This window comes from Scyliorhinus torazame, chromosome 6 (genome assembly GCF_047496885.1).
Source record: "Scyliorhinus torazame isolate Kashiwa2021f chromosome 6, sScyTor2.1, whole genome shotgun sequence".
Classification (NCBI taxonomy): Eukaryota; Metazoa; Chordata; class Chondrichthyes; order Carcharhiniformes; family Scyliorhinidae; genus Scyliorhinus; species Scyliorhinus torazame.
This window is the reverse complement of record NC_092712.1, coordinates 84,577,384-84,602,772: the sequence shown is the minus strand read 5'-3', so window position 1 is coordinate 84,602,772 and position 25,389 is coordinate 84,577,384. Positions and strand designations below refer to the sequence as shown.

At 46.3% G+C, this 25,389-nt stretch overlaps 1 protein-coding gene across 2 annotated transcripts in view; it reads right to left on the bottom strand.

Annotated features, from left to right (window-relative positions):
* Positions 1-25,389, bottom strand: part of odad2 (outer dynein arm docking complex subunit 2) — a 549,301-nt gene that overhangs the window by 131,834 nt on the left and 392,078 nt on the right. For both annotated transcript variants that reach the window (XM_072508396.1, XM_072508397.1), the window contains exons 18-19: positions 13,643-13,831; positions 6,390-6,611 (exon numbers count right to left, since the gene is read on the bottom strand). In XM_072508396.1, the coding sequence (XP_072364497.1) occupies positions 6,390-6,611; positions 13,643-13,831 (411 nt within the window). The remainder of the gene's footprint in view (positions 1-6,389; positions 6,612-13,642; positions 13,832-25,389) is intronic.

Genomic DNA, 25,389 nt, shown 5'->3' with positions numbered 1-25,389 from the left:
CTGTTGTGTTTATCAGGATGACTTGAGAACATAGTGTTAACAGCTGAGTTATTGAACAAAGCTGATTTATTTACACTACTAAATTAAGATTCTCACCAGTCAACAAGGAATACGTTATTAAATAAAACTACGTGATATCTCTAAGTATAGAACTCTACACTATACAACTAATCAATCTCACGCCTAAACACCATCTCCCAGAAGTCACATGGTATTTTTATGACTACTCCTTATTTCCATCATATTGTAAACCCTTTGTGTTCCTTACAATATACATATTGTTACATCCCCCTTTCTTTGAAGATGTTTGTACATCATCACAACATTTACACATGTTAAGCAATGTGTGCTCTGTACATGTAAATGCATTTTGTTACATGTTTACAATGCATTATTAACTTTTTACAATTCATAGATTGAGTCTGTCTGGCTTTCTTCTAGTTCGAGTTGACCTTCTCAATCTCAATGGTTCAGAATCAGACGCTCCTGACTTTTCCTTAGTAACTACATCTCGATTTTGTGTTCTCGAAGTTGTAGCTTTGAGTAGTTCTGTGTTGAACTCAATATTCGGAAATATCGGCTGAGTTGACTTCACTTTCGGAAGTACTCTCCTGTTTCTTCTGTGAATAGAGCTTTCATTAGTCATCACAACATATGAGTATGGAGCTGCCTGGCATATCAGATGTGCAATAGAGTGCCATCCTCCTGTGGGAATTTGTACTCTGAGTGATCACCTGGTTCTAGCTTTGCTAATTATTTAGCTGTCCTGTCATAATACTGTTGTTGCATTTGTTTGTTCTGCTTCATTTTGTTTAGAAAATCTTCAGTGTCAGGATCTGCTAGTTCTAAGTATAGTAATGTTGTACGTAACTGCGGATTCATCAGCAAGTGAGCTGCCAATAAATCTGCAGCTCGCGGTGTAGCTCTGTAACTTCATAGGGCTAGAAATGGATCACTGCCTGAATCCATTGATTTCTTCACGAGTTTCTCCACAATGTGAACACCTTTTTCTGCTTTTCCGTTTGATTGCGTATGTATCCACAGTCAATAACACAATTGACTGGACAATTCCATTGACAATTAATGGAACCGACATTTTATTTAAATTGGACGCAGGTGCTCATGCAAATTTAATTAATAAATTGGACTTAGCCAAATTATGTCAACAGCTTCCAATACATAACAATGACTGTCAATTACGTGATTATAATGGCAATGTAATTAATACATGGAGAACATGTTATCTCACATAGTCATTGGCTCTCCGCCTCGGTCTCAGACCATCGTCAGCCATGACCTGATGAGCCAACCCGTCATTCTGGGGTGGCCCTCGAGGACACTGAGGATCTCTGAGTCCCCCAGGATGTAGCTGTCCTGCACGCTCCCAAGGTAGCGGGCACACAACTGCATGATTCTGAGGTGATAGTTGCACACAATCTGAATATTCAGGGAATGGAACCCCTTCCTGTTAATATAGGGCATTCCCTGATGTCCCGGTGCTAGCAGGGCGACATGCCTGTCATCGATCGCCCCCTGAACCTGGGGCATCCCGCCGATGGTGGCGAATCCTGCCACCTAAGCATCTTGGTGGTCCAGGTCAAAGGTGATATTGTCTGATGCTCAGAAATACAGAGCATCCATCATCCCCTGGATGCACCTGTGGGCTGATGTCTGCGAGATGCCACACAAGTCCTCGCTCGAGCCCTGGAAAGACCTGGTGACGTAAACGTTTAGGGTTGCTGTGACCTTCATCAAGGCCACCGAGAGTAGGTGTCCTCCTCTTCCACAAGGTGACAAATCCTCGAGAACGTGGTACAGGTGCCACACTGTCTCTCTGTTGAGACGAAGACTTCTGGGGCATACACTGTCCGTCAGCTCATTAAAAAAAGTTTTTATTAGTGTCACAAGTAGGCTTACATTAACACTGCAATGAAGTTACTGTGAAAATCCCCCAGTCGCCACACGAAGGGTACACTGAGAGAGAATCCAGAATGTCCAATTCACCTAACAAGCACGTCTTTCAGGAGAAAACCGAAGCACCTGGAGGAAACCCATGCAGGCATGGGGCGAACATGCAGATTCCGCACACTGACCCAAGCCAGGAATTGAACCCAGATCCCTGGCGCTATGAAGCAACAGTGCTAACAACTGTGCTACTGTGCCGCCCATATTGAATGACCAACGAGGCCTGAAAACCTGAGCCGTCACTGGCCTCCCCTTCTGGGTCCCTCCTCAGCCTGTTAGGCGGCAGGGTCTGCAGGGTGTGTGGCGGCCACCTGGACCTGTAAGCACCATAGAGGCTGCTTACAGTCAAAGGGGGTGAAATTGACTTTCAGGAGAAAAGCTTCAGCAGGGCTCTGTCCTGGAAGAGTTTGGTAGGACAGATGGGCTGCAGCTATGATTGCTTTTATTATGCGTCTCCATAATATTTAAAGATGGCTTGAAGGCCGCACAGACGCAAAGCCACTCACTCCCCAGGCCCAGAGGCCACCTCCAACCTGCAACGCCAGCCCTCTGACCAAGCCTGCACTGAGGGGTTCCCCATCGCCCCCGAGCATTGGGGCAGCATCTCTGGTACCCTTGACCTGCATGCCAGAAAATGGAAATGGCGAGTCACTTCCTCAGTTCCCCTTAGTGGCCATTATGCCAGCTGTGCATTCCCGCTGGGGTCGGGTAATTTCCGGGAGGCCGCAGCATTCAACTTCAATCTAATTAATGAGATTGAAATGCGTGCAAATAAGAGTTAATGTTATTCTTTTTGGACGAAATTCGGAACTCGCCGTCGGGAGCGGGCTGGGTGAATCGCAAAATCGCAATTTTGCCCTTTCCCGCTATTCGCCTGGCATGCCTGGCGGAACACGGCCACTGAATCACGCTCTGAATTTCTGTTTATCTTTTTTGGTTCCATCCAATCCCACCCTTTCCACCACTACCCTACTTTTGAAAAATCCATTTCTTCGAGATTGGAGCTTTAAACATTGACAGAAATGGTTTGGTACAACATTTTAGTGCTATGGTCATGCATATAGCCATTTTAGGATTTAAAATAAAACTCAGCAGCTATAATACAGTAACAATGCTATTTGTGACAGGAAGTTCAAAAAAGGTTGCATTATCTGAAGAAAAGTGCAAGGGTAGATAATGCTAGCTAATGATGATATGTCATTATAGGGGTCATGAAAATAGGAATGAATAACTTAATTACAGGGGATTCCATGCCAGAAATTATTTTTCAATTTTGCCTCAGGGAAGACTGACTCAAAAGTATTGTTGCAGACATGATGGTACTAAACATACCAAGCTTGATTCTCACATGAACTCAATGCTCTAATATGTTTTTTTCGTGGTTATGAAAAAATTTAGCAATCCAACTAGGAGTACATTTCAGGGAATCTTGTGCTCGCAGCCTTTTATTTTCCATCAGTTCCAATTAATGGAGGCAAAATCATGCCTGGGCACCTATGATTCCTCAAGATTCCTGTAAACTGTGCTCCCACCAGCAATGCAGGATTATGGTATATGTCAATAAAAAAGAACTGAGAGAAACAAACCCATATCTGTACACTACACATTTTAAGGGGCAACTATCGATATGATAAAGCATGGTAAGGGAAGCATGTAGCCTGCATCTTGTGGTTAGTGTCCAAGACAGTACATGGAATAATAGATCTTGGGATAAAAATGGGCTTACCCTGTTTTTCAGATGTGGGCATTAAGATTCACAATTTTCCCCCATGGTTCCACTGGAAATTTGGTTTTTCATCATATTATCATAGGGTAGAATAGTTTACTACAGTGCTAGCTGCCTCTGCATTCAGCTGCAACAGTGCCAGTAATGTGTAACCCAGCCAGCTTTTTTCTCTTAAAGACATTCTACTTCTTCTTAAGTTCTCTGCCTGAAGGCAGGTCCAACCCACAGCCATAGCATCCACCTCAGGCAGGACAAGGAGGCAAGTCTCAGCCAGAGCAGGGGTCAAACCCCAAGCCGTTGGCACTAATCTGATCCACATTGACCATCCAGGCAACTGGATCCACGAAGGAGTCTGAGTTGCTGTGGCATGCAAGTTGTAAGAGGCCCCAATTTATTTCCATCACATGGCTGACCAGGAATCTCCCCTGCTTGAGCCATCAGCCTTTTTTGGCCACCAGTCCTGGGATGGGACTTAAATCCAGAGCTTCTGACTCAGAAACATGGATGATAACCACTGTGTCACAAGATCTCCACAAAGGCAGTATGTCCCTTTTAAAGGAAAGTTGCACTGAATAATGCTTCTGCACTTTAAAACTTGGAAAGTGAGACTGCAGGACAGAGAGATTTCCAGGATGAAGGTTGCAGCACTGGTGGCATTAATAGTGAAGGTGGATAGGGCAAAGAGATTCCCTGGTTCTTCAGAGGACCAGGATGCCCTCAAAGACCACCTTCAGAAGAGAATAGGAGCACGTGGTCAGGGTAGTCGAATACTGGTATCAGGATCCAAAAATATGTAGCAGTGCCACAAAAAGCATAATTACCTCATACGGCTGCTCAAGGTCAGTGAAAGCACCTTAACATGACATCTCCTAACCACCACTGCACCAACCTCTCACGTTGCTCACCAATCACTCATTTATCATGTCTCAAACTTAACATCCAGATATACTGCCTTACCCTCACACACCAACACTATCAGCCTCACACCTACTTCTCGCTGCCAGCACATACTTTAGGCTGTTCAGCTATGGAACGCACATCACCACAATTACATTCTTCCCTCTAACTTGCAGGTTAGGGTGTCACATATAAGAAGGGATTACAGCAGATTTGGTTGGGGAAAATGGACCCCTTCATCTCATGAGACCTACTAAGTAGGGTGGCACGGTGGCACAGTGGTTAGCACTGCTCCCTCACAGCGTCAGAGACCCTGAGTTCGATTCTGACCTTGGGTGACAGTCTGGAGTTTGCACTTTCTCCCCGTGTCTGCATGTGTTTTCTCCGGGTGCTCCGGTTTCCTCCCAAGTCCAAATATGTGCAATTTAGGTGGATTGGTCATGCTAAATTGCCCCTTAGGGTGGGGTTGCAGGAATAGAATGAGGGATTGGACTGAGGTAGGGTGGTCTTTCGAAGTACTCGATGGACCAAATGGCCTCCTTCTGCACTGTAGGGATTCTATAGATTCTAGGGTATGGCTCTCAGCATCTTGGTGTGGGCTGTAACAAAGCCTGTGCTATTCAGTGTCATTGAGAACATTGAGGATACCAGTTTGTTCCTGGTTTATAACCCTTCTCAGCTCCCAGCACATCCTGCTGTCTAGCATGATGAGCAGGGTGCTGATGACATGACCATGGACCTCATGCTTCCCATTCTCTCCTACCTTCCCTCACACCTTTCTGATTTTCTGCTTTCAGACACCTGAGAACTGCCACCTGCTGGTTAATCTCTATTTTCGACCAGGTATTAATCTGCATAAGTATCCAGGTAAATTGTACATATCTGGTCCTAGTCTCCACCCCTGAACTCAATATCAAAGACTTTCACAAATCAGCCCATCAGAAGTTTAAACGTCCCGATCAATTTAAAAGCACGTATGTGCACCAGTCCCAATGTGCAACACAGACTTAAGTCTAGATTTTGCTGCTCTGCACATTAATTTGGATCAATGTTTGCCCTCTGTTGTCATAGCTTTTCCAGATATGGGGTGGAAACTCCATTTACATGAACAATGAGGGTTTCCTTAGCATTTTTAAAAGTTACAGCAGCATAGAAGCAGCTCTGAAGGAAATTTCAGGTACAAGCTCTCATTTAAAAATAGGTTAAGAATAGTTTAAAAATAGATGGATGAGGGAAACAGGACAAAAAGGTACACCTTGGGGGAGGGGAGAGACGGTGGCGCAGTTGTTAGCATTGCTGCCTCACGGCACTGAGGACCCAGGTTTGATCCTGGCCCCGGGTCACTGTCCGTGCCTGCGTGGGTCTCACCCTCACAACCCAAAGATGTGCAGGGTAGGTGGATTGCCACGCTAAATTGTCTTAAAACAAAATAAAAAATAAAAAGGTACAACTTGGTTTAGGATTACTGTTCATATGGAGGATATACACCAATACAGCCTGGCTGGGTCAAAAGGCCTGCTTCTATGTCGTAATTTTAATGACATTCTCTGTATCTCAGAATATTCAGCATTGCACAATTCTGGCCCCTCAACACCAAGAAATCTGCTGGATAAGCGACAGAAAATCAGGCCTGGATCATCTGTGATTTAGAATATGTTCCCTAGTTCATTGACTAGACTAATTTTTTCTGTATTCAGATATTAAGATTTGCCATTTAGCAATTACTCTGTATGGAAAATGCAAAATAATGCAAGAAAAAACAGTAAACTCACTTGTAACTTTAGGAGTTGTATAAACATACCTTAACCACACCGTTTTCATGCATGGTAATGCAGTTTTTGGGATCAAATGAAAGCTGGTACAGGGCTTGTGCTGTAGCACGATGTACAAATGGATTTTTTGATTTCAGATAATGGACCAGTGGGGCCACAGCCCCGGTTGCTCCGAAGGCAACCCTGTTGTTACCCCACTTACAACAGCAAGCAACAGCATCTGCTAAATGCTGGCGAAGCATATCATCCTTCTGTAAGAAGAGCAAAACAAGCATGTCATATTAATCACTGGGAATATTAATGTCTACATCAAATAATTAAAATCGCTATAATTTAACAGATACAAAATTTAATTTCACAATCTTTAATTATTGATTAAAATCATTTTTTGATTTTACCAGAAGCCAAAAGACTAAACAAAACAGTTCACAAAGTGGCATATTCAAGCAGTCTTCTTAACTTTGTTTTCTTGTGGCTTAACATTTGGACTCCAGGTATCATTCTTTAGTGGACCCGATTTTTCAACAATATTACTTCCGGTGCCGATCCCGTTGAGTTGGGAGCATTGTGGGAAAGGCCCAAAACGGGCTTCGCGCTGGGTGCCAAACCACACGCGAGTCATTTGACCATCAGGCTCATTTAATTATCCGTGGTCAATTTGAAGCTGCAGCTCAAGCAACAGGTGGGCAGAGTATTCCCTAAATGGTGAGAGATTAGAACTATACATGCACAAAGGGACCAGGGTGTCCTCATTGATAAGTCACTGAAAGATAGCATGCAGATGCAGCAAGCCATTCGGAAAGCTTTTTAAAACTTAATTTACTTCGCTAGTTAGGAAAGCATTTATTGCCGGTACTGAGTTGCCATTAGAAGGTGGTGGTGAATTGCTGTCTTGAACCGCTGCAGTCCTTGAGGTGTAGATACACCCGCTATGTTATTAGGGAGGGAGTTGCAGGATGTTGCCCCAGCGACAGTGAAGGAACGGCAGCAATATATTTCAAAGAACAAAAAGAACAAAGAAAAATACAGCACATGAACAGGCCCTTGGGCCCGCTAAGCCTGTACCGGTTATACCATCCTTGGGCAAAACCCTCAGCACTTCCTAGTGCTGTATCCCTCTATACCTATCCTATCCATGTATTTGTTGAGATGCCTTTTGAACGCCGTTAATGTATCTGCTTCCACAACCGTCCCTGGCAACACGTTGCAGGCACTCACCATTCTCTGTGTAAAAAACCTGCCTCGCGCATCTCTAAACTTTGCCCCATGGACCTGAAACCTATGCCCCCTGGTGACTGACCACTCCACCCTGGGAAAGAGTGCCTCCCCATCCACTCTATCAATGCCCCACATAATCTTGTAGACCTCTATCAGGTCACCCCTCAACCTCTGTTCTAATGAAAACAGTCCGAGTCTATTCAGCCTCTCCACATAGCCAACACCCTCCAGACCAGGCAACATCCTGGCAAACATCCTCTGCACCCAAGGTTAGGGTGGTGAGTGACTTGGAGGAGAACCTCCAGGTGGTGGGGTTCCCAGGTATCTGCTGCTCTTGTCCTTCTAGATGTTAGTGGTCATGGGTTTGGAAGGTGCTGTTTAAGGAACCTTGGTAGTTACTGCAGTTCATCTTGTAGATGGTGCACAAGGCCGCCATAGTTCTTCGGTGGTGGAGGGTTTGAATGTTTGTGGAAGGAGGAGCAAAGGGCTGCTTTGTTTTGGATGGTGCCGAGCTTCTTGAGTATTGATGGAGCTGCATTCACCCAGGCAAGTGGAGAGTATTCCATTACACGCCTGACTTGTGCCTTGTAGATGGGTACAGGCTTTGAGGGGTCAGGAGGTGAGTTACTTGCCGTAGGATTCCTAGCCATGACCTGCCCTGGTAGCCACAGTATTAATGTGGCTAGTCCAGCTCAGTTTCTGATCAATGATAACCCCCAGGATGTTGATTGTGGGGGATTCAGCAATGGTAATGCCATTGAATGTCAAGGAGTGGTGGTTAGATCCTCTCTTGTAGGAGTTGGTCATTGTCTGGCATTTGTGTGATGCAAATGTAACTTGCCACTTGTCAACCCAAGCCTGGAGGTTGTTCAGGTCTTGCTGCATTTGGACATGGACTGTTTCATTATCTGAGGAGTCGCGAATGGTGCTGAACATTGTGCAGTCATCCGCAAACATCCCTACTTCTGACCTTATGATGGAAGGGAGGTCATTGATGAAACAGCTGAAGGTGGTTGGGCCCAGGACACTACCCTGAGGAATGCAGTGATGTCCTGGAGTTGAGATGATTGACCTCCAACAACCACAACCATCTTCTTTTGTGCCGGGTATGTCATCAACCAGCGGAGTGTTTTCAACCTAATTCCCATTGACTCAAGTTTATCTAGGGCTCCTTGCTGTCTTGATGTCAAGAGCAGTCACTCTCAACTCGCCTCTGGCATTCAGCTGTTTTGTCTATGTTTGAACAAAGGCTGTAATGAAGTCAGGAACTGAGTGAACCTGGCGGAACCCAAACTGAGCGTCTGTGAACAGGTTATTGCTGAGTAAGGTTTGCTTGATAGCACTGTTGATGACCCCTTCCATCACTTTGCTGATGATAGAGAGTAGACTGATAAGGAGGGAATTGGCTGGGTTGGATTTGTCCTGTTTCTTGTGTACAGGACACACCTGGTTAATTTTCCACATTGCCGGGTCGATGGCAGTGTTGCAGCTGTACTGGAAAAGCTTGGCTAGGGGTGCGGCAAGTTCTGGAGCACAAATCTTCAATACTATTGCCGGGATATTGTCAAGGCTCGTAGCCTATGCAGTATCCAGTGCCTTCAGCTGTTTCTTGATATCATGAGGAGTGAACTGTATTGGCTGAAGACTGACATCTGTGATGCTGGGGGCCTCCAGAGAAGAACAAGATAGATCATCCACTCGGCACTTCTGGCTAAAGATTGTTTCGAATGCCTCATCCTTGTCTTTTGCACATGTGCTGGGCTCCTCCATCATTGAGGATGGGTATATTTGTGGAGCCTCCTCCTCCAGTGAGTTACTGACATTCACGGCTGGATGTGGCAGGACTACAGAGTTTAGATCTGATGCGTTAATTGTGGAATTGTTTAACTCTGTCTATTACTTGCTGCTTATGCTGTTTGGCACACAAGTAGTCCTGTGTTGTTGCTACACCAGATCGACACCTCATTTTTCGGTATGCCCGATGTTGCCCCTAGCATGCTCTCCTGCACTCTTCATTGAACCAAGGTTAATCCCCTGGCTTGGTGGTAATGGTAGAGTGGGGGATATGCCAGGCCATGACATTGCAGATTGTGGTTTAATACAATTCTGCTGCTGCTGATAGCCCACAACGCCTCATGGATGACCAGTCTTGAGTTGCTAGATCTGTTTGAATTCTATCCCATTTAGCACGGTGGTAGTGCCACTGTGCTAATAGTATATTAGGCTTTATTGCAAGAGGATTTGAGTGCAGGAGTAGTGAAGTCTTGCTTCAGTTGTATAGAACCTTGGTTAAACCACACCTGGAGTACTGTGTGAAGTTGGTCCCCTTGCCTTAACAAGGATATTATTTCCATAGTGAATGCAACAAAAGTTAACCAGACCTTTTCCGGGTTGGTGGGACTGTCTTATAAAGAGAGATTGGGGTAAGAGCCTGTATTCTCTAGAAATTCGAAGAATGAGAGGTGATCTCATTGAAACCTACAAACTATGTAAAGGGATAGATAGCGTTGCTGCAGATAAGATATTTCTCCTGGTTGGGGAATTTAGAACCAGGGGACACAATTTCAAAATAAGGGAAAGCCACTCAGAACTGAGATGAGGAGAATCTTTTCACTTAGTGGCCTGTGAATCATTGGACTTCTCTACTCCAGAGGGATATGAAAGCTCAGTTATTGAGCATGTTTAAAGCAGAGATTGACATAAAGGGAAAATGGCATTGAGGTGGATGAACAGCCATGGTCGTATTGAATAGTGAGCAGGCTCAATGGACCAATTGGCCTACTTATGCTCCCATCTTCCTGGAATGATGATAGTGGGAGGACTCCAAGAAATCCCATACCTTGGAGAAAAGCAGGAACAATGAGGATAATCAAATGAATTCCTGAAAGCCATGACACATCTTGGTTTGGTGCCAGGAGAAGTGAAGGAGCCCTCATGATCCTTTTAGGTAGAAATAAGAATAGAACGAGGAGTTCTATAGAATTCTTTAGGTATAAAGAAGTGTTTAAGAAATATAGTGTAAAAGTGAAAAGTTGCCATAGTTCCAGATGACCATAGGCTGCTTTTCCCTTCCTAACAGCACTGTAAACGTACCTATGCCACATGGACCGCAGCAGTTCAAGAAATTGGTTTACCACCACCTCACAAGGGTAATTAGGAATGCATCCACATCCTATGAATTAATTTTAAAAAAATTTATTTTATTTAATTCTTGCGCAATAAAGATTTTTGTTTAAAATGTGAAATCTTGTGGCATAATTCTTCCAATAAATAACTGGAAGTTTGAATTTATTTTTAAAGATTAATGGTCTCCACCAAGGTCATGCCAATATCTGTAACATAACTTCTACCTCCTTGTATTCTATTATTCTAGATATAAAGGCCAGAATTCCATTAGTCTTTTTTATTCATTTCCGTACTTGTTCATGACATTTTAATTATCTATGTATTTATCCCCTGATTCCATCTTTTCAATATTTAGAAAGTACTCTGTTCTATCCCTTTTGAATCCAAAGTTAATGACCTCATATTTGCCTACAGCTTTCCCTATTTACTCAATCTATCAATATGTCTTTGTAATTATACACTGCTTACAATACCATCTATCTTTGAGCCATCAGAAAATTTAAACATGTGACTTTCAACCCCACCATCTAAGGCATTAATGAATATATTGAATGGGTGAGACCCCAAACCAGATCCTTGTAGGATACCACTAACTATATTCTGCCAATTAGAGTAACTGCCTATTATCCCCAATTACTGTCCCCTTCCACTCAGCCAATTTCCTAATAGGGTCAATAATTTGCCTTCAATTTCATGAGCTTCAACATTAGCTAACAGTCTCTGATGAGGAACTTTATTAAGTGCCTTCTCAAAATTTTAGGATCAGATCTTCCAAATTGGGTTGGAGGGTGAGTCGGGGTGGGTGAATTGGGGGGAGGGGTGGGAGGGGAGTTAGTATGTGTGAGGGGTGTGTGACTGGCTTGCACTGCTAATCACTAAGTTACAGAGGTTAAACAGTGTAGAGTGCTCCTCCCCATGGAAAGATACTTTATGCTGCATATTAGATTGACATGGCCTTGGAGCTCTGTATTGGCTTTGTACTGATCTGGGTTTGGATCTTGTGAAAACATTGGCAGGTAACTGAGATAATTCTTGTAGACATTGAAGGCAATGAGGTTAAAGGGGCAGTGACAGCATTGATATAAAATGGGCTCAGGGACAACAAGCAAAGATTATTATAGAATTTCTTCTCATGTGAAAACAAATAATGAGATTCATCAGGCATAACCTACTCTCAGCCAGATGTGGTTATTTGGAACATTAGACTGAACTTTTCACCTGTTGGATGCATGTACTTGGTGGGCCTGGAAGATGGCATTAAATGCATTCCCAGCCACAGCCAGCGTTGGTGCATTGACTGGTCAATTAATGACCAGCTAATGTAAAATTCTGGGCTTGGGTTGTGACATTATGGGAAATGCTCAGAATATAAAGCTCATAATTCACCACTAGATGGAGCTAGGTGCAGAACTATATAAAGCACTGATTCACAGGCTTGAGAGAGAGAGAGAAGTAGATAAGGTCTAGTCTTAATTGAGTGGGAAGAGGGAGAGGATAACGTCTCGTCTTAATTGAGAGTAGATTACTATTAGTGTAAATAAATGTTAACTTTGTTGATGAACTTAGCTTCTGTGGTCTTTGTGAACACTACAACATCCATCCTCAGAACAAGATGTTAGGTAATTTGGACATTCTGAATTCTCCTTCAGTGTACCCAAACAGGTGCCGTAGTGTGGTGACTAGGGGCTTTTCACAGTACTTCATTGCAGTGTAAGCCTACTTGTGACACTAATAAAGGTTATTATTATTATTAACGTGTGCTGGGAAAGGCTCAATGCTGCTGGAGAGAGCGGTGAGAGGGTGCAAAGAGGGTGGACACCACCGAGATAAGGAAGGCTGCGGGCTTGCACTTTTAATATGGACCCTCAAGCAACAGCCGCTGTGGAACTGTCTCAGGCAGCTGCTGGCCTGTAAAAAAATAAATTGCAATGGAGAAACTCTGTAAAGAACATCTAGGCAGCACATTCAAACATAAACCTCAGTTCACAGGCACCTTTAAAATTTTATTTCAGCCCAGACATTTCATCCCTCCCTGGATCGAAGTTGCAGCTAAAACAAGCCAATCAGTCTGCTCGACAACCATAAAAGCAGATGGGCCACATAAAATTGTGTTCAATTGGTCCCTTAATGGGCTAAACTGCCTGCTTAATTGTCAGCGGATGCGCTTCCAACACTTGTGCACACACAAACTGAAATATTGTGTCAGGGCATCATGAAATTGGGATTCTGGCCTGATATCCTCTCACCAGGGGCGTCATTCTCCGCCGGCGGGAGTCTCCGTTTTGCCGGCGCCCGGGGGTTTCCCGACGGCGTGGGGCTGCCCCACAATGGGAAACCCCATTGACCGGCCGGTGTTACGGAGACTCCCGCCGGCCGGTCGGGGCAGAAATGTGGCGGGGCGGGTAGGAGAATTTTGCCCCTGATTTCTCATGCTTCTGGGTCGGGGGTGCACCCGTCCAAGCAACAGAAAATTCTGGGCCATATCCAGAGTGGTGAGAAAGTGGAACTTGTTACCACAAGGAATAATTGATGTAATTAGCAAAGACATTTTTCAAGGGAAGTTAGATAAAAACATGAGGGAGAAGGGAACATAAGGGGCTGGATTCTCCGGTCCCCCAGCAGCATGTTTCTTGGTGGTGTGCCGTTCATTGGTGGCAGGGTTCACTCCTTCCTCCGCTTGTAAACAGGATTTCCCATTGAAACTGGCCCACGCTGCTGGGAAACCAATGGACGGGGATGCGCTGCCGGCAGGAACAGTGCATCGCAATGGCCGGAGAATTCTGGCTAAGAATATGTTAATGTGGTTAGCTAAAGGAGGGTTGGAGAAAGCCTTACTGGTGTATGAATATCAGTGTGGACTTGTTGGATTAAATGGCCTGTTTCAGTGCTATAAATATAATGTAACTCTTTCAATAAATGTTGTACCAAGGTTACTTACTGTGTATGTTAAACTTGACAACATTGGAACAACTCCATGATCTGTTATAACTGCTAAGTTTTCTTCATCCATGGCTATTTTGGCTAAAGCTGCGCAAACACTGGCCAGAACCTCTATGTCGTCAGATTTTAGCAAATTAACAATTAACTCCAGACCACCAACAAAGGAGCGAACCATTTCCCCAGCTTCCTAAGAATGCAAGCAAAAAGTGTGAAATGCATGATGAGAGATAGAATAACAAAACATGTGGGTCAGGCTAACCAAGTCTTCATATGTATTTGGTAGAAATTTTGCTGAACACAATTTTTTGTTGAAAACCTAAAACCTTACATTGTTGGTTGTGACATACCACCTTGCAGTGGCGGCCTCAAACAAGGGGAAGGCACTTTAATTGCATTTACAGAGATACCTGTCCCCTCCACTTCCCTCAAAAATGATGTCCCCGTCCCTGGCAGGGCCTGCCTGATTGGCTCTGGCAACCCTGTTGTCACTTACCTTGGTTCCACAGTGGTGTCCATGATGCTGCTTTGGGCCAGGAGCAGTGTCAGCCGTGGTCACTGCTCCCGGTGGGACTGAAGAGCTTCTGGCAATCCAACACGGCTGGCACCTCTTGGAGAGACAGGAGATCTCGCTTCAGACAATTAATTGCCTGATGGCCACAAACCCAAATGGCCCAGACAGGGTTGCCTCAGCTTTTCAGCCTGCCATTGGGGCTACTGCTACCCAGGCAGAATTCAGCCCATATTGTTCTGTGGAGTGTTTAACTATCTATGTTTTCACGTTATTCAATAAATTCAGCCACACTGGCTGCATGTAAAATATTTTAATTTATTTGTACTTAAATCAATGACTAAACATATTTGTCAATCCAGGAAAAATTGATTTTATTACAATAAAGAGAGGAATTGTAGAGAGAAACGGTAGTGATGTTCCTGACATATTCCTATTGACTACTCCAAGGCCCGCCTGGCTGGCCTTCCATTTTCTACCTTCCCTAAACTTGAAGTAATCTAAAACTCTCCTGTTTGTGTCTCAGCTCATAGCAAGTCCCAACAAACCACCATTGACATGCTTGCTGACCTACACTGACTCCTCGTTAAGCAACTCAATTTAAACTTTTCATCTTTTCAAATCTCTCCATCGCTGTAATCTTTAGCTCTTCAACCCTCTAAGATATCTGTACTCCTTCAATTCTGATCCCTTTAGCATCTTTTAAAAAAAAATACATTTTATTAAGACATTTATGGTTTTATAACAATAAAAGATATAAATATAAATGTAAACATAGTTCAGTGCATAGCACATCCCTCCATCTCCATCTCCCACTGTTCCCTCCTAAACTAGACAAAGAATAACCTAACTCCCCCCTACCCCCCCTTACCTCCCCCCCCCCTCCTTGTTGAATCTGCTGACAGTTTAGTTTTCTCCGAAGAAGTCGATAAACGGCTGCCACCTCCGAACGAACCCTAACGTTGATCCTCTCAGGGCAAACTTAATTTTCTCAAGTCTGAGAAACCCAGCCATGTCGCTAACCCATACTCCTGATTTTGGGGGCTTCAAGTCCCTCCACGCTAGCAATATCCGTCTCCAGGCTACCAAGGAGGCAAAGGCCAAAACGTCAGCCTCTCTCGCCCCCTGGACTCCCGGGTCTTCCGACTCTCCAAAAATCGCCATCTCTGGACTCAACGTTACCCTCATTTTTAGTACCATGGACATGACATCTGTAAATCCCTGTCAGAATCCCCTAAGCTGTCTGTAGTAGGAGGTCTGAAATAGATGCCTTAAAAATCCAGACCCGGCAAGGCTTAATAGCTTCCATATAATTTATAACCTACCTGACAGTGGCTACTCACCTCATCAACGATCAATTGCCCTCGTGTCTTTATTAAATATCACCTAAATGGAAAACTTTTTAACCTCAGTTGCTCTATGCCAAAACTAAACTGACCACCATAGGCATAGATGATGTAAAGTTTGCAGATGACCGCTGTGTTGTTGCCCACAATGCACCAGATTTGCAAGCCATTCTGAGCTATTCAATTCTGCATACTAAAAACTCAGTCTGTACTTGAATCTGCCAAAATGAAACTCATATCAACCCACATCTGGTGAGCCAAATATTCCACCTTCCACATATGTTGAAGGATAGACTCTGGAATATATTGAGTACTTTCCATAGATTGTCAACCACCTCTCTCAAAATGCCACTATTGATGAGGCAATACAACACTGGATCAGCTGCACCAGCTCAGCCTTCTACAAACAATGTTAAGAGTGTTTGACAATAAAGATCTCTGCAACTCAACAAAAGTCTTAATGTACGAAGCGGTTATTGTTACCACATTCCTGCATAGCAGCGAGACCTAGATTGTGCATCAGTGACAAATAAGAGTGCTGGAGAAATTCCAACTGCAATGCTTCCACCCCATCCTTTGGATTCAATGGGACAACTATCATACAAACACAAGCATCCTTCTTGAAGCCATCTCCTCAAGCAATGGATTGGTCTCATTGTCTGGATGGATGAAAAACATCTTTCCTGCCAGGTCCTTTTTTCCTCCACTCTCAAACGGCCAATGTTCCAGGGGACCACAAAGAAAATGCTTCAAAGACATAGTGACGCTCTCCTTGAAGCCTGGCAGCACTGACATTAATGACTGGTAAATAAGCTTCTCCCAATCATTTAAAACAATGACATTTTGTTCATAAAGTTGCATCAGATCACAATGTCTTAATGATGAGGCAGAGTGGTGGCAGAGATTGAAAGAAATGGATGCAAATCATGTACTCTGGATCCCCCTACCTCATGAACTCAAAGATCTGTGGGTCATGAATTGAGCCACATGAAGACCCATGGCAGACATTATCCTTGAATCGAGGGACAGCAGACAACACTCCCATTTTTATCTGATTGATGGCCGCCATCAAATGGGGGGCGGCATCCTCCATTGCAAAACATGCCTGGGGGTGGGGGCGGGGTTGGAAAATCCCACCCGTGAACCACTTTCTTTTTCCAGTTTGTTGCAACATATTAATTCTGGGCCATAGCTCAGAAACATCTGTTTGTATTTAACAAAACCTAGTTTTGTGAAGTTAGGCTGCTTCAAATGTCATTAGATACTCAACTTAAATTCCAATTGTAAGTGGTCCACTGACACTCACAGAAGTGTGCCTCAAAATATTGTTTGAAGTTCCCAATTATTTACACATAACCATCGTCTAAAACACAAATATTTTGATGTGGATTACATTCTTTCTCTAATTAAATTACAATTGTAATTTTTAAATGAAGAGTCATCACGCAAAATAAAATGGAGAATTTGACATTTCGGTTCGCCACAACACTCGCAACCAGAAAGATACTCTTATTATGGTTACAATGGAAGTATACAATTTTATACAAAAGTGAACATATCTCTTATGCCATAATGTTTTATTTTGATGGAGGTGGAATGAGTAAGACATTTCATCAAACAGAATTTTCACCAGTTTCATTTCTCTTGTGTCAATTACTGCCCCCAGGACCTGATCCTAATTAAGTGGGTTTGACTTTTTTTTTTCCAAAGCTGACTTCCTTACAATTGAAAGAACTAAATACCTATGTACTGTCACTTTCCATATATTTATTCATCGGTATGTATATGTGAGTGGTGTTTGACTCTTTCACAGAAATGCAGTCCAGCTTGGAACAGTTTGCACCTTTCAGGTATATCAGCAGATGATGCCCCCTTGTCAACGGTCTTATGGATTGTCTCAGGAATTTATCTCCTGGTGCCAAAGAAACCTCAAGCTCAGAGACTATGGGTTGAATTTTCTAAAACACAAATATTTTCATGTTCCTAGTATATTAGTGTATTATAAGGTATCAGCTGTAATCAAGAATTAATCATAAAGTAAATGTTGGTCTGCTGCCATAAATGTGGCTCTCTGACTCCTACGGCTCCGATGGGGGCGCGGGTGGAGGATTCAAACAAGCCACCATTGGCTCTTGGCCTGTCTGCCATTAGAAAGATTCAGTTGGTTCACCAATCTGTCTCCAAGCGGTTATTTAATTGCCACTAATTGGCAACCCACCATTGCCAGGTGGTAACCAGCTGCCCTGAGGCAAGATTTTCTGAAATTATCCCTCTCCTGGGTTTTAAAACCATCCCCATGCAACTAATGAGATCCATTTGAAGATAAGAGTGTGCTAAGTTGAACGTCAGTGACAATCAGGTAACTCTAGTACTTGCCTCAATGCTTAACTCTCTGTACTATTGATGCTCAAGTTATCCTACTTCGTTAGCAATGTGTTCATCAATCATTGATGAAGCCAGATAGTATTCGACAGTTAACATTAGTGACAAAAGGGAAAGAAGCACGACAGAAAATAGGAACCCAACCCATCACCAACTGAAGCAAGCAAAAGCTCCAACATGTCAACTGGACCGTTGTCAATCACCAAATATGATTGTCAAAATTCATTATTAATGAGTGCTCCTTGAAACACTGTACAAACCAATGTAAAAATTTGAAAAATATATAAAGATTAACCAGTTATGAGAGATTGGACCCCTCCCTGAACCATGCATGTGGCTAATGATGCCCTCTCTGTGTCTCCGCAGGAGTAGTTGTCCCACAACCGTTGGGTCAGGGCCCAGACTGCCGCGGGGTGCCGGACATCAGAATCCTCACCACCATCGAGGAGGTTATGGGGGTGGGCAAGGACAGAGTTATCACCAACGTGGAGATTGGCGCATGGCACAGAGGTGATGATCCACCGGCCACCACCCAGATGAACTCTCACATAAGAGTTGTTAATGCCATACAGAATGACCCATCCCTCCCACTGACCACATGTCCATTCTTCCGCAGGACCGCCAGCCAATGGAGTCAGCCCATCTGGGATGGTTTCCCCTCTCTCCCCCTCTCCCCCCCCCACCCCCACCCCACCCCACCCGCCTCCCGCCTCCCATAAGAACACCTCAGAGGAAAGTTCCAAGGATGCTACCATCGATGCATCCCAGCTTTCATCCCCACCCTCCACCACTGCAGAGACACGTTTCGGTGGGCAACGTTACTGGTCAGGCTTCTGGGGCACAATCTGGTGAGCAGCACACAGTTGCAGATGCACATCAGGTGGAGTCAGTGATGCCCAGGGGAGACAGCAGTCGGATGTCTGTTGGATCCTAGGACTTAACTGGGTCCCACTCAGATGCTAAGCCTCTGGAACAGGTTTGCCTGGAGCTGGTGCAGACGTTGGGGTGCAGCCATGATATTCAGAGGGGGATGTCAGTGACACTCTAGCAGGTCCATAGCCAATTGGAGGAGTCCCAGAGGCTATGGGCGCTGGAATTGGCGCCGGCAATGCGTGGCCAACACTGCTAGGGAGACGACCGCAGTGGACAGCTTGGTGCACGGCGTCAATAGTATGAGTGGAGGTGTCCAAGGCATGGTGCAGTCAGTGATGACCATGGCTGAAGGCCTGGGTAGATTGCCCGACTCGCTGGGGACGTGACCCAGTACCAGGCGGACCTTAATGAGGCGCTACAGAACATGTCCCAGTCTCAAAATGAGAATAGACAAAGCACTGTGGAGCCTGTCCCAGTCACAAGTGGGCATTGCTGACATGCTGCATAGTATGTCCCAGTCACTGAGGAGCGTTGTCAAGGGGCATCGACACCATGGTGCAGATATTGGGAAGTCGCCAGGGCTGGCAGGTCCAGACGACGCTGGGGCAGCCGGGGCTCAAATTAGCTGAGCCTCCGTCCTGAGGTGAACTGCAGGGCTCAATGGGCACCGACCGGGAGGTGGTGCTGGGTGCCAATCCGCACCCATCCCATGGAGGGGCGACGGTGGTCACCAGCTCCCTCGAGTTCCACCCCGCTGACGATTCCGCATCTCGCAGTCAGCACCCGGAGCAGGGTGGCATGGCTGTGCGTCTGCCCCCGTCATGTGCGGCGGGTCCCTCTGGTCCTAGAGCACCCAGAGGACGTACGCCAGGCGCATCAAAGGCCACTGGATGTGGTAGGCAGCAGGCTGCCTCCACCTCCAATATGCATTCTGGGGAAATACCTCGACGTGGCGGTAGAGCAAGGAAGGTTAAGCATGTTGAGGATCACTGAGAGGGCACTGGGGAGGGGGGAAGAGGGGTGGCAGGTAGGGGGTGAGAGGGTGGTGGGGAGAGTGGGGTTGCACCATCGGGAAAGTGGGGCAGTGGTGGACATTTATTTTTTATACATTAAAAATCCTTCACCACAGCCAATATGATGCCTCCGTCACTTTCATCTGCAATGTGGGCCAACCTCCAAACCTTTGCTCTATCTCCTGGATCCATCCCCTCCAGGCACACCACACATGCACATATGAGCGAGTAATCAGCAGATAAGTAGGGGCCAGACTATGGCATAGATCGTGAAGCACCAGCGCTCAGCTCTACGCGGTTTATCATCACCAGCCCCTGTCCTTGACAGTGACCAGGCAACTTGTTGGGTTTGGTCCTTGTCAAAGTTTATATAATTTTCTGCCCGGGCAAACAGGGCATCTGTGAACTGTCGGATGCCTACCTGTGGGCTGTAGCCTGAGAGACGCCACACAAGTCCCCGTCCGAGCCCTGGATTGATTCCGAGGCGTAAAAATTCAGGTTGCGGTGACATTGACGGCCTCCTCCTCCACGTGGTGCCAAGTCCACAAGAACAAGGCACAGGTGGCGCACAGTCCGCTTGTTGAGGTGGCAGCCTCCTGCGGCAAGGATATCTGCCATTTGCTCGAAAGACCAGTGACACCTGTACACCCTGGGCCATTGCAGGCCTCCCCCTCTGGGACTCACCCTGGCCGGATGCAGGCCTCCCCCTCTAGGTCTCACCCTGGACTGATGCGGGACTCCCCCTCTAGGTTTCATCCTGGACTGATGGGTGGCCAGGTCCTCTGGGTGTGGTGCGGGGCCGAGCACATGGGTCACCGGCTCGAGCCTCCATCGACGCTGCAGCTGCCGCCGTCTTCTCTGGCACCTGGCCTGCCAGTAGCACCACTAGGGCAAGTTCAACGGGGTTCAAAAATGTCGTCCATACCTTTTAATATCTGTAAGGAATTGGGAAAGGGTGTGAGACTGACAAATTGCAATGTCATCCACCCTTGGACCCTCCATTCCCCCATTGATCTCCCCCTCGTCCCCCACAACCTTAACGCTCTGTCCACGCACACCTCGTCGGAGCGGGGGCCCCGGTCACCGGACCCCTAACCCTGTATTCCTGACACCCGCACATATTACTTGGACATGGACACTGGTGTTCTCCCCGTGGCACTCAGCCAATCTCCGGCCGCGGTCATGTCCCCAGAATTGGGGCCCATCCGCAGTGTGTTTGGATGTTGGCTGCTGCGTCTGTGGTGCTGCGTCTGTGGTGTTGCCTCCTGTGGCATTCAGGCACAGTGTCCAGGCATTACGGTCTGATTCGGATGCTAGGCAATAACTCCCCCATGCTAAATGGCTCACCCACCCACGGGTATCCACTTGGGATGTGTGAAGTGCCCACTGAACCACAATTGCAATTCCCTATTAGCAACAGCCTTCAGCCGCATGGCCAGAGGCCTCCATGCTTAGTTGGGGTTATGGGTGGTTGGTGGGGCATATAGGTTTGCGCCTGGAACGCGTACACACAATTCAGGGTGTAGCATGGAGGACCAAGTGCAGTTGCCCCCCAGCGGAGACCCTCTCCCCCCCAGCTCCGATACGCCCCTTGGCGGACCACCCCAGCCAAGGGTTTACCACCCTCTCCCGCTTGCCTCCTCACCCCCCTCCGACCACAGGGGCAGCAAGTCCTATGCCCCCAGGCTCATTGCCTGTGAGCGAAGATGGCTACTCACCTCCTCAGCTCCCCGTAACAGCCCTTCTGCCAGGTTCACATTTCTAAAAAGGAGTACTAATCGGCGCCAGCGTGGCCACTTGCTGGCGAGACTGTTGGATCACAGGAGGCCATTGGATATGGGGTAGCTCCCATTAATTGTATAGAAATAGAGCTTATGTGGTGATTATTGGTTTCTCACTACACTACAGCAGGATCCCAATTTTGCCTACTGGAGCGGGCCTGTTGCATCGCAAACAGTTTGGCACATTTCTCGTTTATGGCCTCTCCTGCTACTCGCTGGCGTTGTTGCGATCTCACTCATGTGCATTGAGGTCACTGAATCATGCCCAAAGAGTGAGGTCTTAAGGTTGTGAACAACAATGAGTTTTAATAAGGTGACAAGTGGAATTGTGACATTTAATTATGACCTCCAACTATCTGTGCCTAACTTCAACTGTGCCACTTCTGTGCCTCTACAACTCATTAGCCTTGCGAACCCACCCACTACATAGAATCATAGAATTTACAGGACAGAAGGAGGCCATTCGGCCCATCGAGCCTGCCCGGCTCTTGGAAAGAGCACCCGACCCAAGCCCACACCTCCACCCTATCCCCATAACCAGTAACCTCACCCAACACTAAGGGCAATTTTGGACACTAAGGGCAATTTAACATGGCCAATCCACCTGACCTGCAGATCTTTGGACTGTGGGAGGAAACCGGAGCACCCGGAGGAAACCCACGCACACAAGGGGAGAACGTGCAGTCTCCGCACAGACAGTGACCCAAGCCGGGAATCGAACCTGAGACCCTGGTGCTGTGAAGCAATTGTGCTAACCACTACGCTGCCGTGCTGCCCCCACTATGCTACTGTGCTGCCCATTCGGTGTAGTCTCAGGGTGCATATCTGAAGTGGAGGCAGGTTGCTGCCTTCCCTGCCTTGCTGCCTGAGATGCCCTTGGTGGGTATCCTCTTCAGGATAGGGACCTGGAGTGCCCCAGCCTATTTTTGGGTGGCATTGATGTTGCCGCAGCACTCTGTTCTGCCCGCTGCTTCTTAAAATTTGTCGGTATCAGGAAGTGGGTGGTTTCAGAAGGGTTGGTCACGCCCAGGCTCTCCTAGGTGGAAGGCCCCGGGAGGATCTCCAGCGCTTCCTCCTCCCTCCAGGTGTTTGTGGGACCCTGGGCTACTACATGGGATGGAGGGGCAACTGGAGTGACCTCCAGAAGCCTCATATTCATCTGGTGCTGCCGATATTGGAGGCCCGCCAGTGTCTGCACCATCGTGTTGAACCCCTCAGCCATGGTCCTCAGGGACTGAGGATCAAACGTATTGCATCAGGCTTTCCACTGCAGATGTCACGCTTACAGTGTTGACATTCATGTGACTGAAAGCATTGGACTCCTCCATTCGGTCTTGCAGTCGCAGGAATGTCGTTGACAACCTCTTCTGGTATTCCCGGCTCTGCCCCTGCATCTCCAGTAGCTGAGGGATAAAGATCCAGAGGCTAAGATCTTGGCTGGGGCACAGCTTAGTCCTGGGATCCAGCAGACTTCTGACTGTCCAATTCCTGGGATGCTCCTGTCTCCACCTCATGTATGTCAGAAGCAATGTGGTGCTCACTAGATAATGGCCCAGAAGCCTTCCTGCTTGCTAGGTTTGCCCACCGCGGTGCTTGTCTCTGCGATGGTGGATGGTGCGGATGATAGCTGTGACGCTTCATCCAAGTCCTCCTCAGAGATCGCCTCTGAGGTGGTGTTGAGGGTAGCCTTAGTAGGCACAGGTGGTGGAAGGGCCAGGCTCTTCAGTTGATGTTCCGGCATTCAAGGGACATGGTTTTAGTACATGGCCTGGTCAAGTGTTTGGACAACAAAGAACTCACTTGAGACTGGTCATCTGTATGAAGGTGCAGAGGCTCATTTTTCTGTCATAGGCCAAACTCTGTGCAGGCCGGCTCCTGGTCCATCGCCCATCTTCTCTGTCTGCGGTTGTGGGCTGTCTTCTCTTGCAGGGACACAAAAGGGGATAATGCGAGACGGGCATCTGGCAGATCAGAGGTCAAGGACAAATGGCATGTACGGGCACTATGCTTAAGAATGGGGGGGGTTCTGATGAGGAGGGTGGGAGCTTTCAGGATGCTGGTGGGAGGTCGGGTGCTGGGAACCTGCGAGGTGGTGGCATGTGATATTCCAGGGGTTGACAGAAGGGTAATATTTCAGGGATTGACAGAAGGATGAAGTGCCAAGGGGAGAGAGGGGACACTTACCCCTGCAGATCGTAGAAGGTCATTCAGTTTTTTTCTGCACAGAACCACTGTTCTCTTGGTGAGGCTGTTGGCAGTGACCAGTGCTGCCACCGTCTCCCAGGCAGGATTGGTAACCTTGCTGGGGGCCCTCCTGCTAATCAATGGGTAAATTGTGGTCCATCTGTACTCCACAATATCCAGCAATCGAGTGAAGGCCCCATCCAAAAATCTGCGAGCTGGTCTTCTATCTGCCAACCTCCTGGCTTGACTATGAGCAATTGCTGTAGAGCCATTTAAATGCAGCGTCTCCTTGATCTTATTGAATAGTGGAGTAGGCTTAAGGGGCTGGAATACCTGCTCCTGGTGCTCAGATGACTCCCAGGGCGGGTGAATCAGATGCTTTGCACCACGTTTGTCATGTGGGGGAAAACATTTTTTCCAAGTACCTAATGATGGCGAACTGAATCGTGCTGTTGGGGCCAATGGGATTCGCACTGATTTGCACACTGAAAATTATACTTTGCCATTTTTTGGGAAAATTCCACCCGTGGAGTCTGCAAGGCGATATAGATAGGTTAACTGAGTGGGCACACAATTTGGCAGATGGAATATAATGTGGGAAAATGAGAACTTGTCTACTTTGGCAGGAAGATTAAAAAAAACAGCATATTATTTGAATGGAATGTTGTTGCTTATTGCAAGGGGAATTGAATATAAAAGTAGGGATGTATTGCTACGGTTGTACAGGGTATTGCTGAGGTCACATCTAGAGTACTGTGGACAGTTTTGGGTCTCCTGATTCAAAACAGGACAAAATTGCATTAGATGCAGTTCAGGGAAGGTTCACTCGACTGATTCCTGGAATAAGAGGGTTATTCTACAAGGAAAGGTTGGGCCTTTACCCAATGAGATTTAGATGAATGAGAGGACAATTTTATTGAAACAATCTTGAAGGAACTTGATAGAATAGATGCTAAAAGCATGTTTCCCCTTGTGGGAAAGGCTCGAACTAGGGGACACAGTTTAAAAATAAGGGGTTTCCCATCTGAGCCGCAAGTAAGGAGAATTTTCTTTCTCTCAGAGGATTGTGAGTCTATGGCACTCTCTTTCCCAAAGAGTGGTGGAGGAAGGATCATTGAATATTTTAAATTGGAATTAGGTTGATTTTTGATTGACAAGGAAGTCAAAAGGTATGAGGGGGTAAGAAGGAATGTGCAGTTGAGGCCATAAACAGAAGAACCATGATCTTATTGAATAGTGGAGTAGGCTTGAGGGGCCGGAATACCTGCTCCTGGTCTTAATTCATATAATTTGAATATATGTTCATAGGAAAAACTGCCATTTCCACCCTCGCTTAAGACATGATGAAGAGCTTCCTGATATTTCGGTTGACTCGATGAGGCAAAGAGCAGAGAGAACATAGAACATAGAACGATACAGCGCAGTACAGGCCCTTCGGCCCACAATGTTGCACCGAAACAAAAGCCATCTAACCTACACTATGCCATTATCATCCATATGTTTATCCAATAAACTTTTAAATGCCCTCAATGTTGGCGAGTTCACTACTGTAGCAGGTAGGGCATTCCACGGCCTCACTACTCTTTGCGTAAAGAACCTACCTCTGACCTCTGTCCTATATCTATTACCCCTCAGTTTAAAGCTATGTCCCCTCGTGC